The sequence below is a fragment of the Hirundo rustica genome, chromosome 3, assembly GCF_015227805.2.
Source record: "Hirundo rustica isolate bHirRus1 chromosome 3, bHirRus1.pri.v3, whole genome shotgun sequence".
NCBI lineage: Eukaryota > Metazoa > Chordata > Aves > Passeriformes > Hirundinidae > Hirundo > Hirundo rustica.
In genome coordinates this window covers 75,008,955-75,022,890 of record NC_053452.1, presented here as the reverse complement: position 1 = coordinate 75,022,890, position 13,936 = coordinate 75,008,955, and the positions used below count along the sequence as shown (strand labels likewise).

At 45.0% G+C, this 13,936-nt stretch overlaps 2 protein-coding genes and 1 long non-coding RNA gene across 5 annotated transcripts in view; 2 read left to right on the top strand and 1 right to left on the bottom strand.

Moving 5' to 3' along the window:
* USP45 (ubiquitin specific peptidase 45) overlaps positions 1-8,403 on the bottom strand; it is a 51,838-nt gene extending 43,435 nt beyond the window's left edge. The window contains exon 1 of one of the 3 annotated variants that reach the window (XM_040060462.1): positions 8,336-8,403. The gene's annotated coding sequence lies outside the window, so the exon portion shown is untranslated. Of the gene's footprint in view, positions 1-5,415; positions 5,556-8,335 lie in introns of those variants that run through there. The other 2 variants (XM_040060466.2, XM_040060464.2) reach the window with 2 other exon arrangements.
* Positions 23-3,337, top strand: LOC120751102 (uncharacterized). The gene is made up of 2 exons (XR_005700268.2): positions 23-155; positions 474-3,337. It is a non-coding gene; the product is annotated as an uncharacterized LOC120751102 (long non-coding RNA).
* Positions 8,404-10,589: 2,186 nt separating the features above from the next.
* Positions 10,590-12,962, top strand: TSTD3 (thiosulfate sulfurtransferase like domain containing 3). The gene is made up of 4 exons (XM_040058303.1): positions 10,590-10,691; positions 10,844-10,999; positions 11,217-11,376; positions 12,540-12,962. The coding sequence occupies exons 1-4, from the start codon at positions 10,604-10,606 to the stop codon at positions 12,601-12,603; spliced, it is 468 nt and encodes a 155-aa protein (XP_039914237.1). The 5' UTR covers positions 10,590-10,603; the 3' UTR covers positions 12,604-12,962.
* Positions 12,963-13,936: the final 974 nt, after the last annotated feature.

The following is a 13,936-nucleotide window of genomic DNA, read 5'->3' as shown; positions in this document are numbered from 1 at the left end:
TGAGTTAGGTGGTGGTGTGGTCAGTCAGTTGGAGTCTGCTGGTCATGCTGTGAGGAGAAAGGGACAGGAAGCAGCGAGCTGGAAATGAAGAGAGAAAAAAGACAGAAAGGTCTAGAGCTGTGTGGAGCAACTCATGGAACTGCAACATAGTAAAGGTATGGAAGACTTTTTAAATAGCATAGGACTGCAATGTAGAAAAGGTATCTTAGGTAATGAGGTACTGATGCTTGAGGCTCGCTGAAGCTCTTAAAGAAGCACTCTTGAGTGCTGCGGCCACCTCAATGAAGAAAACAAATGGTGACCCTGATGTGATACAACAGTCAGAAAGACATACCTGGTCTGGACTGATGTGGGGTCCTACTGAATGGCAATATTGACCCACTAGGAGGAGAGTGGGGGAGGCAGTGTTGGTAAAGCTGAGAGTGGTGTGTGGAAGCCACAGTGAGGTCTGGACCTGATTTTCTCTTTTCAAGACACCTGGAAGCAGGTGAGCCCCCAACTAGTAATAATGGGACATAACTTATCTAAGGAGAATTGTGACCACCTCGACAGTGACATATGGTGACACTGGACATGATTTATAATTGAGGTGCAGAGGAGATGGAGCCCGGTGAAGCTGCCAGTCTGGACTTGATTTTGACACCTGGAGTACAGGTGAGCTGCTGGGAACATTACAATGGGGGCTCAAGTATCAGGAAAAGATTATTCAGCTATGAAGCATAATAGAAGAGCAGAGCAATGATTAGTTATAGATACTGGAAAAGGAAAAATGCAAAGAAGATTGAAACACTCATCAAACAACTAATACATGGCAATGACTCTGTACATTCTAATAGAGAGCACGTCGTTCTAAAGATTTAAAATACTGTGTATGAATATCTGTGTGGTAACATGCATTTCTAGGACACGTTCTATATTGATGACAAACTGCAATCCAGGCTGACTATGGTGTGTCAAGCTCTCCGAAGGACTGGCATAGAGATTGGCACTCTGAACTGTTAATGGGGACATGGGACTCATGTTGCTGTTGATTATTTGTGTGGACTTAATCAGCAAAGACCAACAGAAGATGCTAGAAAGGCAGCTGGAGTTCTAGCAGTTTTTCAGAATGTCTAAGCAAGGTAAATTGAACCAGGAGATTGCCATCTCTGAAACCAACCTGGACAATTGTGTTCTTAAGAAACCTGAAGGCTCAGAAGCAGAGGAAGAGAAGCTCAGTGATTCCAAGACAGAGCTGCAGGTGTTATTGCCAACAAAAAGTTGTTATGCAAAGCCTAAGAAGAAACGAGGTGCAAATCAGCAGAAAAAGTGATCCAAGTCAAGAGCATAGGGAAAACTAAGTATTTTCCACTGCTTCCACGTGATTTACTCAGTACAATGTGCTTATTTGCTAGTAAAACATATGTGTTGCATTTAAACACTTATATAACTTTTAGTTCTCGGAGAAATTGAATACATCATAATGTGAATTTACCTAAGCATGTTCTTCTAGAAATGCTCAACTTTATAATTAAAAAAGAAAGGGGGTAATTGTGGGAGAACAGACAGAGATAGTACTGAAGGCACTCTTGCCCCTGATGTATTGCAGCAGTGTTAATTACCAAAGAGCGGGAACAGCCTTGCCCTCACAGCTATGGGTGATAAAAGAGTGAGTTAGTTGGTGGTGTGGTCAGTCAGTTGGAGTCTGCTGGCCATGCTGTGAGGAGAAAGGGACAGGAAGCAGCGAGCTGGAAATGCAGAGAGAAGGAGAGAAAGAGCCAGAGCTGTGTGGAGTGACCCATGGAACTGCAACATAGCAAAGGTATGGAAGACTTTTTAAATAACATGGGACTGACTGCAATGTAGAGAAGGTATTTTAGGTAACAAGGTACTGATGCTTGAGGCCCCCTGAAGTTTTTAAAGAAGCACTCTTGAGTGCTGTGGCCACCTCAACGAAGACAACACAGATGTTAGCACACCTAACGTCCATCAACAGCCATGCAACCCGGTATGCCTAGAACATAAGAAGGCTCAAACAACATCAACTGTGTCTTTCTGTCTTGGCAGCTTCCCACATGTACTCAAGCTTCCTGTGAGACTACCCATCACCACTTGTCACACTGCCACTTCACTGAGCACAAGATTCATCAAGACATTCATCTAACAGTAGGGCCTATAGAGCTGCTGTGAGAAAACATAAGACTTTATGCTAAATTATGTAAAGAGTCAATGGCAAAGACAGCAAAAATGTCCTCCCTAAAGGAACATAGCTATGTTTAGGTGATTCAACATTGATATAAACAATCTATGAGTTCATTTCAGCATAACAATTTTGATCTCTTTGGACAGATTATGTAAGACTGTCCAAACCACAGACTTCACCCCAATGAAAGTCTCTTTCACATCAGTACATTTAGAAAGCTCCAAAAAATAATTGTGGACCAACCAGCTGAAATACAAGTAAGTCTTTTCCACCTATGAAATCCTGTGACCCACAGTACAAGTGATACAACTTGGATCAGGACAAACACAGCCCACTGCTGGACCCATATCCAAGGAACCCTCAGGACACAGGGGAAAAAACAGTGTCAGCTGATACCCACGATGACTGAAAGCATGGCACTTCAAGCCCAACCTAATCAACATGGCATTAGAAATGAACACTGGCATAAGAAGCTGCATTCACATAGCACAGCCCAGACATTTTTCAGTCTCATTTCACTAAGAGCAGGCAGAGGAAAAGACAACACGGACCATTAGATTAATTACTTTTCATGGACACACACATAGATGGACATCCATCAGACAATGTTTACTGACCTGTGAGCTCTTGGAAAAACCAGAGCATATGAAGGACTTAGCAAGGGTTTGTGCCTGATTTTTGAAAAACATGGAAGTGTAATGGAAGGGTAAGAGCAACGAGCTACCCCACGTTATCTACAATGCAAGCGTATGTAGAGTACTGCCTGCCCTTTTCCAGTACATTCAAGAGACTGAAAACATTACAAATTAAAGATCCCATTCAATAAAAACATGATCAATGTGAATCAACATAATTTCAAAATCAAAATGTTTATGCCAGGAATCATTATTATATTTGACTTATACAAGGAAGAAACTTAGGGTGCACCAGAAATAATTTTTCAGAAATATTTCAGTTTACGGGAAATAAAAGATTTGAGATTTTATTGGAATGAAAATCCTGAACAGACTCAAGAAAGCACAAAATATAACTAAGAAAAAAACAAAAGGGATGCTCTATAGCTTATTGTCCATAGGCACAAGCCATTAGGACAAGCAGGCAAAAGAGAAAAGAACAATTCAGACAAAATTAGCTTGACACACTGAATATTAAAAATGATGGTAATATTCCCCTGATTTGACTCTTTTCAACCCGTTCTCATACTTTTTTAGTATGTCCAATGAGAATTTTTTGTCTAAGGCCACCAAGCCTGGAGCATCCTAAAATCCTCCTTTTCCTATGCAGAAAGAGGTCACAATGAATCTTCACTTGAAGTTTTCTTTTGTGATGGAAAAAACAAATACATTTAAGTTTTTCATTTCATACAAATAAAATCAAGTTACGGTGCACATATTTGACTAATGAATCTGACAAATAAAAAGACACTGATTTTTGTGGTAGAAAAGCCTGAGTTTAGCGGGTATGTCAGCTCTACCCTCATCTCTACTTGGCACACAGTAAGAATCTTAAGTAGAAATTATGCTGTTTTGTTGGGAAAAAACCAAAAAAATACAAAAAAGTTAGATTAGAAAAACCTAAACCTTCTCCTTTTAAAAAATCATTTCATACAAAACTGAGAACTAATCCTTGTCAAACACGTTCAGATTCTTTGAGCTCAGCACACAAGAGCTTGAAGTGTAATCATCACCATCACTAGCTATTCTCAGATGACTTTTTACTTCTTAAAAGACTCCTAATGTCAATCTTCCTACAAAAAGCTGATTAAGATCAAAACCTCCTCACTCAACCGCTAATTTCCACCATTCTAGAAAGAAAAAAACACTTCAAAAGCAGCAGAACGATCTGCCTATCTAATCTTAAAAGCTTCAGATTTGACAGAGTGCCAAAAATCAATGTGCTGAATTTGTTAAGTTAAATCTACAGTGTGCCTAGACTATTTTAAATGTAAGATATGCTTGAAATATTCTATATTTAACTGTATTCATATTCCTATATTTAGAAATTGGCCCTCTTCAGAAAGTATATATTTAGATACTTACAAGAGTTAAATGCAATTCCTAATTTTTTTTTTTTTTAATTACATTTTACAGTAATTCAGTAGAGCTAAGACCAATAATAGTTACAAGGCTAGTATGAACTAAAAATCACTTTTCCTTGGGAAACCAACCTAACCCATCAACCAACCAGGTTATTCTTCTTCACAGTATCTTTATGTAAAAGAATTGGAGAAGCAAACTGCCATCACTGTCTCCACTTCCCAAAACCTTTTCCCATGTTACCATCTTGCACTTCTCATGTGGAAGATGAGCCCCTCCTCCTAGAATGTCTTCAGTTCACTTACTAAATGTTGAAATGTGTCACCTTAGTGAGTCTTCCCATGCTGTACCTTCACCATGATGCTTATAAGAAACACAGAGTAGGCCACCAGAACATTAGAGAAATAACCTGCTGCACTGATTAATATCATATCACTGCTTCCCTCTACCTAGATCCACTTTTCCCCTCCTCTTATAATTAGGGTGCAAGCTCTTTTAGACAAGTGCCGCATTTTTGTTCTTATCTGTGTAATACCTACTACAATATTTTTCTGAATCTTGATTAACTTGAAGTATTACAGTTGCATTACTAGAATGCAAACAAGATAAAAATTATGCAAAACACACCGATGTACCTAAGCATAGTGACTCTATGAAATGTAGCCAAGTGAGTCTATGGATAATCTCCAGGTACTATTCTGGATATGGCTAATACTCTCCCAGTAGGACTGTCCATTAGCTGTAAAACCAGTATTGTTAGTTATTTCATCAGTGAGCACCAGAATTCAAAGAAACTGGGGCAAATACATTTACCTCAATCCCTCAATTCATTAGAGGTAGCCTAAATTCCAGCTGTCACACTACTTGCTGTCAATCTTTAAAGTGAAAATTGTATCATTTTACATTGCTAATGCACAGAAAAACCTGTGTCACTGAACGGGCAGAGCACACACTGAATACTGGGAAAAATTAGCATTTTCATGTGACTTAACAGAACTGTCCAGCTGTCAACAGCAGCCTTGCACCAAAGAGGTGAAGGAAGAGCACAGATGTGCAGACTAAGCCCAAGGATGCTTCAAAACACATCTGTGAAAGGTCCCTGTATGGATCAGTAATGTCAGATCCTCCGCAGAACTGCTACATGTTTTGATGTAAGCTGCAAGTTGATATATTTCGGACATCTGTTCCGAGCATTACCTGTGGCATTTTGCTTTGCTCGCCACTAGACCAAGTGTCACCCAATCCAAACAGTCACCACATCCATCACGGTCAGCAGCGGGGCCATGTCACCCATCAGCAGGCCAGGAGGCTCAGAGCTCTGACAGCCACCGAAACCTTTGTGGAAAACAAGTCCCCGCTGCCTGCAAGAGCAGTAAAAGGACCAGAATTGCTGACTGGTAGTGGCAGCGAAGCTTCTTCCCCTGGAAAATGTCATCTGAAATTCTAAAAGCGTCATCTCCAAGACTTCCTAGCCCAAAGGCACATCACACATCCTACGCTGTCACTGGAGCTCAAACACCAATCCTGATGTTGTACTACAGTCATAAAAAGGGTGAGACACTGATGTACTTTTTGAGCAAGGAATGAGATGGAGCCTTTGGACCACTAGATACATCCTTCCAAGTGACAATAAAAATCTCACAGCATCTCTCAGTAATCCACTTGAGCCAGCTGTCCATGCTAAGCATGTTCTATCAACTTTCATGTTCATATCCTCCACAATCCCCCTCAGATTCCCTTCTAAAACCACCTGCCATGGAAAAATTACCTCTAGGGATGAACAGAAGCCAGGCATGTCCAGAAACAAAAACGAAAAGACTCTGTAACTGGGTTTATGACTAGAACATATTAAAGCACTGAGTGGGTAAAAAGAGTAGCATTTTGATGGCGTATGTTTTGCTAGTATCTTATAGCAAAGTTTTATGGAAAATTTCAGATATACCTGGCAATATCCAGCCTCATAAAGTAAATTGGAACTTTATTTTATGTCCTCTATCCCACATTAAATGTTTGGGGCCAAAAGGGAAAAACATCTGGTAGATGCATGTGTGGTCCAACATAGGTCTTTCTAGAAAATTCATCCTTTAAAAAGCAGAACACCTAAGCACCATAAAAAGAGTCACAGCTTACAACTAATGATGTTGGCTTGCAAGTGGAAACTTTGTATGTGAAAAGGCAGTCAGATGACAGACTCCCATGATACAAACACTAATGTTACTGTACCATCACCACAGAAAATCTGAGGGCATAAGAACTGAAACAGCAGGAAAGTAACCAGTGAACTCACAGTACCTTCCCAGGATAACCATGTGGCCAAAAACTGGGAAAAAAAAAGCTGTCCGAAATGTCACAACAGAAAATAAAAGGGAATATGAGCAAAAGATGAACTTTGGAGAAATGCTAATTCTGTGACTCCAAAAAAATAAAAAAGGAACTGTGGTTACAGCACGTGTGTGAGACAGAAGGCTGAACCCACACAAGACAATACTTTAAGCTAACAGTCCTGCTGTACCTCTGCCTAAAGGGCTGAGTTGGAGAACATAAAGGAAGACAATGGCTGCTCATAACTTCCCATCTATACTGGAAGGGTATTGTGGGAGCTGGTTAACCAGTGAGGGTAGAACAGATAGAACAGTAAGTTACTATTAGTTTGAGCTCTTTGAAAGACTAAGTCTTGCCAACAAGAACAAAAAATTTAATTCCATTTTCTTCCTCCACCCAGACTGCCCCAGTTTGCTTTGATGGCACGTCTAAAGTGGAACAACCTGTCCTCGATCTACAACTGATGCTTAAAAGAGAACCCCTGAGACACTAGCTGGAGTTCTGTGAATCTCACAGAAATAAAGCTACAGAGCACCAGTTCTTCAATATTTCATGAAGAAATATGACAGAATATTTATAAGTGTAGTAAACACAAGAACAATTTCACAAAAGTATAATCTGCTTCAAGCTTGCACGTGCTTGTGCCATTACTACGTTTCTGTTTTAAAAGCTAGAAAATTAGAGCAGAAAGAATCCTTTAAATACAAGTCTGTTCTTTATGCTTGTATGAGAGGATTATTTAATGGAATTGGGAAATACTTGTAGTTAAACATGACATGCAACTAGAATACAGTGCTACACCAGCAGCTATTGCCATCTGCTTCTAGGTTCTTGATGCCTTCATTCTACTGCACCTATGTTTAACAGGCTGTTGTGCATATCTTGTTTAATGGTGCAAGTAGCAACAGAGCTATAGCAAGGGCAGGACGAAGCCCTAACGTAAAGGACATGACAGCAAAAGAAAGGAAGAAAAGTAAAAGAAAGAACCAAAACAAACCAGGAATCAAATCAGAGAATCCCAGCAGTAAATAAATCGTGGAGAGTTGCAGCTATGGGTCTAGAATATCACGTCTCGGGCCAACCGCGAGGACCGGCACCAGGCTGTCATCGCACCCCGGGCGCGGACCTCTGCGCGCCCGCCGAGCACGGCACCTGAGGCCGCGGCAGCCGCGGGCCGGCGCACGCAGCGCGGGCAGCGGGAGCGGGGCCCGCCGCAGCTCCGCGCCCTACGCCAAGCGACCGGGCCGTATGTTCACCGCGGCCACAGGCGCTGCTACCGGCCTCCCCCTCTCTAACACACCGAGACACGCCGCGGCTCACGGAGGCGGCCCGGGGCTGCCGTTCTCACGTCTCGGCAGGGTTAACCCGCTCCGCACCGACAGCGGGCGGTCGCCACCGGCAGCTCGTCGACGGCTGCACACATGCTGCAACCACAGACCGAATGCGAGCGGCACTTGGCCACCGGCCCGGCGGGAGAAGCACCGGACAGCGCTGCCGCGGGCGCCGCCGGCAGCAGAGAGGGGCGGCCCGCCCGGCCCGGGGCCGCGGCGGGGCAGAGCCCCCTCCCACCGCCCCCAGCCCGCGCCCCGCGCCCGCCCGGCGCCCCCCCGGACGGGGCTTCGCAGGCCGCGGGCCCGGCCGCCGCCATGGCGGGGCCGATCGGCCCGGCCCGGCCCGACCCTCCGGCCGAGGCCGAAGCTCCGCGTCCCGCCCCCGGCCGCGCAGGACGGGCCCGGAGCGGCCCCGGCGCCCCCCGCGCCCTGCCGCCAGCCCCCTCCCCGCGCCCCGCACTCACGGAGCGGCGGGCGGCGGCGGGCGGGCGCGGCGGCGGCAGGAAGCGGCGGAGGAAGCTCCGCTCCGCTCCGCCCCCGGCCTCGCCGCGCCGCTCCCCGCCCCAGCCGCAGCCCGGGCGGCTCCGCGCGGAGCCCGGGGCAGCCGCACGGGAGGCGGCGGGGTTGGTGCTGGTTCCATGGCACAAGGCGTCCCCCGGGTGGGAAGGGCGGTGGGGCAGCGGGGCCGCCCGGGAACGCGCCGGGGCCCACTGAGAGGCAACAGGTAGCGACAGGTCTGGCTGCGGGGCACCCTGCACACTCAGGGCAGAGGGTGGGGTGACCTTCACTTCTGAATTTTGCCGAAAGAGCTGGAGGTGCGGCGCTGGGTTTGTGCCCGAGGGCAGCGCGCTAAGGGAAGGTTTGCCAGCGCGCAGGGCTGTGGAGAGTCGTGCCCAGAGGTTATGCAGCAGGGTCTGGGCCCTGCGTGGATTTTCGAAGCAGCCGCCGTGGGAGGGACTGGAAGAAGAACAGCATCGAATGTGTATATATACCCACGGAGGACAGGCAGAGACAAGGATGTCCGGCACTCGAGGGAGGAGCTACTGGAAACTGGGTTGGGCGCCACTGGCTTTGAGTGTGGGAGGTTGTACAGAACTGGAAAGTCAACTGAAGAAGAGGTGAAATGGAGAGAGAGTCCCAAGAGGTGAAATGAAGGAAGCTGCTGAGGAGGAGCTGACTGAGTGCAGCCATGAAGACAAGAGAATTGAGTGTGCTGCTTCCCACCGTTTCACCAAGCTGCGGCAGTTTGCTAAGCTTGGTCTGTTCTGACCTCAAATTCTCTCTGTCTTTCACAAGATAGCTAGTGAATGCTTCCTATTTCAGCAAAAAGCTAGCATGTTCTCTCTTTTTGTACATACTATGATCCAGGGTCAAATCAAAACCATAAAAATGCTTCTTCCAGTGAATATGCATTTCAAATGACAAATGTTCGGGTGCCTCATATTGATTGCTGTATGGTTCTTATGGTGATACATGCAATAAGTGGAGATTAACTGTGGTCATTATTTTACTACAGTTAAAATATACAGTAAATTATGCTTCAAAAGATAATTTATAGATGTAGTGTACTCTATCCTTATCTTGTGGGAAGTGGAAAATGCGTTAAACCTCAATTCATATATAGATATACAGCTTCAGATGGAGAATTTGCAAATGCCTGTCGAGGAGGCCATATGGAGAGGCTGGCAGAAGGGCAGCTAGTGAACCAGTTATATGTGCCAAGTTCAATTTGTCACACTTTACAGTAGCAAGAAATACTTTGTTCTCGTTTTCAGAAGGAAAACTCTCATTAGCAAAGAATCAACAACACACTCCTCAAAATACATCTTTCATGAAAAGATCCAGCATTCCTGCTTTTAAAGACTAGAATTGCTGGTATGTAACATATCTACAAAGGTATGCAGTAAATACGGAATACTGATCTAAAATGTGTGGAACACAGGAACCCTCATTTCTCCACTGATGTTTGTCTTGTCCCTTAGTCCTTGTGTCTAGAAGACTGACAGCTTTCAAAACTAAAACTAGGGTTTTGGTTCAAAACTGAAATATCCAAAACTGAAACCAGGGCTCATCGAATCATAGAATATCCTGAGCTGGAGAGTACATACAAAGTCCAAGTTCAACTCCTGACTGTGCACAGCACAGCCGCAAGAATCACCATGTGCCTCAGAGTATTGTCCAAACGCTTCTTGAAGTCTGGTGGGTCTGAGGCCGTGACCACTTCCTTGAGGAGGCTGTTCCAGTGCCTGACCGCCCTCTGGGTGAAGGTTTTCTTAATATCTAAGCTAGACCTCCTGTGATGCAGCTTCATGCCATTCTTTTGCATCCGCTCATTGGTCACCAGAAAGGAGATCGGTGCCTGGACCACATCTCCTGCGGCTTTCTCCCGCTGGTGAAAGTGGTGCAGGCCAGTGCTAAAATCACTTTTTCTCCTCGGCGTAACACTCAGAGGCAGGGGATGTTTAAATTGGATTTGGCATCGTAATTCCTCATCTCTCTTTCATCTCCCAGCCTTTGGTACGCTCAGGCATCTCAAGAGTTTGGCTGGTCGGATTTACCCTGCCCATGCGATGCAGGGTACACGCTGGACGTACCGAAAGCAGAGGCGGTGTCTGTGTGACCCGGCAGGTGCCAGGCGCGGCCGGCGGCGGCCAAGGCTCCGAGCCCCCGCCCCTGTGGCGAAGGCGGTGTCTCCTCCCCGCCGGCGGGGCCGGGCGTGCCCGGGCGGCGCCATGGCCGGCATGGGGCTCGGGGGCTGGTGGCGGGCGGCGCGGGCGCTGCGGGCGGCGGGCGGCGGCTGGAGCCGAGCGGCAGCGCCCGGTGAGCGGGGGCGGGCGGGGACGGCTCTGTCCGGGCGGCGGGGGCGAGCTTGGCCGGCGGCCGGGGACTGCCCCCTGCGGCTGCGTTTGGCGGCGCTGCCCCGCCCCGAGCGGGTCCCCCGGTCCCGCTGAGCGGCTGTGCCTCCCCGCCAGGCCCCACCTGCCGCGGCCTCTGCGCCGCCGCGGAGCCGAACCTCTCCTACCGGGAGCTCAAAGACTTGAAGAAGGCCAACGTGCTTCACATTGACGTGCGGGAGAGGTGGGAGATCGACAGGTTTGGAAAAATCCCGGAGTCCATCAACATACCGCGTAAGTTGTCAACGCCGCTCTGTGCGGGCGTCGGGTGTTCCGTGTTCCTCCCGGCTGGAACGGTCAAGTGGTGGTGACTGAGCAAAGAGGAACGGTGCTAGAAAGCTGCTGGCATGTAATGAGGCTGATCTTTTCCTCCAGAGGAATTAGAAGTCTTGCAATGTAAACCTGTCTGTGGATGGAGAATAAACAATAGCTTGTTTTCTGTATTTCCCAGTGGGTGAGTTAATGGAAGCTCTACAAATGGACCCAACGGAGTTCAAGGAGCAGTATAATCAAAAAATGCCGTCCAAATCAGACCCTGTGGTTTTCTCCTGTTTGGCAGGAACAAGAAGTAAACAAGCACTTGCTTTTGCCATGTCCTTGGGTTTCAACAGGTATGACTTCGTGAGTAAGGATGGCATTAATGCTGCTTCCCCCCATGAAGCAGAACACGTATTTACCTTGGGGGTGAGGATGAAAATTTACATATGGAACATGAACAAAACAATTGGTATTTGAGCTAGATATTCCTCTTGTCTCCACTGAACCTTGGGTGTTGCAGCAAATGAGGTTTACCACCCTCTGAAACAACGCCTCAGCAGCTCAGCACATGTGCTGCTGGTGGCACAAACTGCTGTAAGATCATGCTGCCACTGAAGGGTCCTTCTGCCTCTTAGAGCTCCCTTGCTGAGATTCTTCTTCCTTTTACAGCTGTAAAGGCAATAGCTAAGAAAACAATGATAGAATGAAGTGTAGCATTTGGTTTGCAGAATTGTTAAACCTATCTTTGGAAGTGCCTTGCTGTCTTGAAGACTGCAGATAAAATTTAAGGCATTGGTTATCTGCTCATGTTTCCACTGAACTGCAGTTCAGGAATTGGAACAGTCATATTAATTCTAGTCAAAAGTATGGAGGCATGTTCTTGTTTCAAAGTGAAAAATATCCGCCATTATCTGTTTTTCATGCTGCCTAATTGAAGGAGTCGATATTGTGTTGCATAGTGGATTTTTGTTTTACAGAGTTTAGTTTTGCACAGGCTGATGTCAGATCTATAGAGTATGTAGGTTTGCAAGGAAGTAAAGATCAGTGTGCTGGGTTTATTTGGTGACAACTGAGTATTAGACATAATAAAGAGATGTAAATCTCCTACTGCTGTGAGTCTATCCTCACTCTTTTAAAAAAGGACTGGCAACTGTTTCATTGATCTGGCTATTTCTTGCTTGATGTTTGAACTCCAGAATTGTGATTTGGAAGAAAAGGTACAGAACTCACTGCATGGATCCAGGTAGTATTAGAGTAAAAGGCATATCCATCTGGCTCATTGGAGCTAGGTACAAGTATATATGATTGCAGAGATTTCTGTGTCTTTATTTTGGTTTGGTTGGTTGGTTTGTTTTGGGTTTGTTTTTGTTGGGTTTTTTTTAGTAGAGTTTTTTGTTTGTGGGGTTTTGGTTTGAGGTGTTTTTTACTTTTGGTTTCAGTTTTTTTACTGTGTCCTCTTAAGAGACAATATTAAGAAGGACTCTTCTTGAGAAAGGTATCCTCTGCATATTTTCAGAGTTCAGCAGTATGCTGGTGGCTTTGACGACTGGGTAAAACATGAACCTCCAGAAAAGAAATGAAGATGGCAGCCACAGCCTTTACCCTCTCCATCAAGGCCTCAGCATGGTTTGTAGGTTTTAGCAAACAGCATGCATTTCACTTCCATAATAAAGCTCACTACTGATTTCTTGTGTAAATGGACATTCACCTTCAAATAGCTATGCATATCAACTGCTTGGTTTAAATTATACCCAAAGACAACAACACAAACAGAAAACATGAAACTTGCTCAACCTTCCAACCTTTACTTTGGGTTATGGTTTTGATGAATGCATGTGAAGAGAACCTAAGTGCAGATTATGTTTGCTTTTTTGTATGATGTAGTTTATGATTGTTTAAACTAATGATGATAGGACAAATGAAATTATTATTTCTCAAATAACCTGTGTCGGGTTGTTTGTTTAGAGTAGTCAAACAGCAGAAATTCTAGCATCAAGGGCTCAAGGAGACAACAGAAACCCAAACTGGCTGTGTTGTGCCAGGCCTCACCAGGACTAACGATGCCTTTTGAAGATCACTAAGGTCAAACTGAATAGAGGATTTCAATTTTCACTGAAAATATTTAGTTAAATATATAATTTATCAAGCTTAGCTGTATTGATCCAGCCACCAACCTTCAGCATACAAATGAACAAATCAAAGCAATCTAATCAACTAAGTCAGTACTTAGTCATGAGCAGCCAATGCTTCCTTTTGTAGCTACATTAATGTTTGTTGGGAACACCTAAAACTACACGACCACAAAAAATAAACAAGTTATTCTGTGTTACACCAAGATCTGTTTAGCCCATTAATTTCTGTCTGGCAGCAACTAGTAATAAACATCTGAGGAAGAGCATAAAACAGTATTAGTATGTAGTGATACAATCTCCAGATTACTCTCATGTACAACTCAGAGCACTTCAGGCTTTGCAGATCTTAGTATCTTTGTGTATTTGTAAATTTTCAACAGAAACTCCCATCAGACAGAGCAGTGGTGAGAAACCTTTCCTTTTGTTGCTTCCCAACTTGCCATGTATTCTTTTCACCAGCTGCTCTGGCTTCTTCTGTCAGAAGTGAGACTGATTGTCACCTGTCAGTCTTCACACCACTTGTGATTTTTCTAGACCCCTACTGTCTTTTCTGAACTGAGGAGTTGTAGGTTTTTTTTATAATTGAAAGATTACTGTATATCTCTGTTTTCCTTTTTTATTAATCTTGGTAGTTTTTTGCAAGATGTTTCTCAAATCCTTTGTAGTTTGTCAAACTAGATGATCCTTTCCAGTTTGTTTTCCAAATGATGGGGTTTGAGTTAAATAAGTTGTCTGATCCAGTTTGTTTCCTTTGGGATTTTTCCTTAAGTTTTTTTGGCAT